General features: G+C 36.4%; 2 protein-coding genes across 3 annotated transcripts in view; one reads left to right on the top strand and one right to left on the bottom strand.

Moving 5' to 3' along the window:
• LOC106877364 (uncharacterized) overlaps positions 1-1,516 on the bottom strand; it is a 1,729-nt gene extending 213 nt beyond the window's left edge. Inside the window, exon 1 of the mRNA XM_014926255.1 lies at positions 955-1,516. Within this exon, the coding sequence (XP_014781741.1) occupies positions 955-1,516 (562 nt within the window). The remainder of the gene's footprint in view (positions 1-954) is intronic.
• Positions 1-2,123, top strand: part of LOC106877375 (uncharacterized) — a 69,263-nt gene that overhangs the window by 62,697 nt on the left and 4,443 nt on the right. The gene's annotated exons all lie outside the window — the stretch shown is intronic.

Here is a 2,123-nt window from a genome sequence, read left to right on the forward strand (position 1 = left end):
AAAAAATTGAAATTATTATTTTTCTGCGCCTCTAATTAAAATTTTCGAAAAACAAACCCAGAACATTACTTGGAAAAAAATAATCTTTATTGTGCTGGTTTTTCGTAAAATTTCGCGCATGGGAAAGGCAACAAAATCGCCCCTCCCCACTTTGAATGGGATATTCCTATCTTAAAAAGTAATAATCGATTATCTCGGTAACCATGGGAGATGGAGGGCAATAAAAATCTCCTGAACATGAGCGGACCATGCTGCCGCTCTGTGCTGAATTCCACGCGATTCCACTGCACCGTTCTCGAGTGAATCTGCCGACACTCAATCAATCAATCAAGCAAGCAAGCAAGCAAGCAATCAAGAACACTGCAATTTATAGTATAGATTAGTGAGTTTTCTTTTTTTTTATTATTATATTTATCAATACAGTAGTGGTAATTATATAATACAGTTCAATGAAATAGGTAATTTAGTCATTCTTAAATGTAATGATAGTAAGTTAATGAAGAATTCATGTTGCATTTAAAGTGAATATTTCTTTTTAAATAATGTTTTTTTAAATTTTATGTCGGGGTGCACAAGCAAATAAGATTTACTTTTGCTCCCACACGTGATGCTCCTACATAAAGTTGGCCATGTGAAATGCATGGTTCTTGAAGTTGCAATCCAGCAAGTTTTAGTGTTTGGCCCTGACATTTATTAATACTCATGGCAAAAGAAAGTCAGAAAACTGTAACCGTTTAAGTTGGAATGGGACATTAGATGATATAGCTGGTAGGCAAGGAATGAAGACAGATTCACATTTACCACAACCAGTGACAATATTTACCTCAATGCAGTTCCTCATGAATTTGTACACAATAAATCTTGTAGAATTGCATCATTTTAGTTGAGACAGACTACACAAAAGCATAATAAGAGTCATCGCTTTTTTCAGCTGAAGACAATGTGGTGCTGTACCTGGTGGTTCTAGTGAGTTTAAAAATTCGATGGGGTAGTTAACATTATCCTGATAATCAACAACACTATCAATTGAGTTATAAGTGAATATTTCTCCCGGAAGTTTATTAAATAGCATATTACTAATACTATTTACAACATATTTTGAAGCCAGGATAGCTCGCTCAGTGATCCAATCTGTATTGATACAATTATGAAGAAGATTGGGAAAGATTTCATCCACCAAATCAACCACGGAATCAGTTAAAGTACACATTGGATTGAATGTAAGAAACTGTTCTTCATCAATTGGAAGTTTCCCGTCACCGAGTTTCAAAAGCTGCTCTGCAAATCGTTCAACTGATTGATGTCTTGAAAGCCTTGATCTCTTATTTGTTGAAAGTTGAAGTGTTTTCACATGATGCCATAATACAGAATACTTTATTGAAGTATTGAGCTCATCCACTTTTGTTTCTCGGAAGTCTCCTGACAATAATACCGTTACTGATCCCATCATGGAATTGCAATTCCTTATGTCTCGTAATGTTCTGGCAACAGCTTCAAAAGCTGTTTTGTAGTCCATGGTACATTCGTCTCAGACAATTGAATGACATCTTTGTATTAGTTCACCCATTGCAGAATTTTAGGTATATTGCAAACTGGATCTTGTTTGTTAGATACATCTAAAGGTAACTTGAATGTTGATTGGGTAGTCTGACGTCTGGATGGTAATTTTGCTTCAATCTCAGAGGTAACAGTAGCTAAAGCTATTTCATTTTCTTGACATACTTTAGCCAAGAGAAGTTTAATTAGAAATGTTTCCCAGTACCTCCTACAGCGTCTAGGAAATAAAGTCCTCCGGAGGAGAGAAAGCCAGAGAGAGAGAGATAGAGAGAGAGAGAGAGAGAGAGAGAGAGTGAGAGAGAGAGAAAGGAAAAAGCAAGAGAGACAGAAAGAAAGAGAGGGAAAATAGACAGATAGAAAAGAAAGAAAATCATGGTGACATCGTGACTGGCTTTAGTTTCACTTAGCGGCACAAACAAAGAGACAGAATATCTTTGAAGTAGCATGGCAGGGAGACAAACAGGCAGACAGATAGAGAACATATAGTGGGAGAGAGAATAGAGGAGACATAGAAATAAAATCATAGAGAGATGTCTGGCCTGAGTTTCACTTTGTGCGACAAACAG

Source organism: Octopus bimaculoides, chromosome 30 (assembly GCF_001194135.2).
Source record: "Octopus bimaculoides isolate UCB-OBI-ISO-001 chromosome 30, ASM119413v2, whole genome shotgun sequence".
Classification (NCBI taxonomy): Eukaryota; Metazoa; Mollusca; class Cephalopoda; order Octopoda; family Octopodidae; genus Octopus; species Octopus bimaculoides.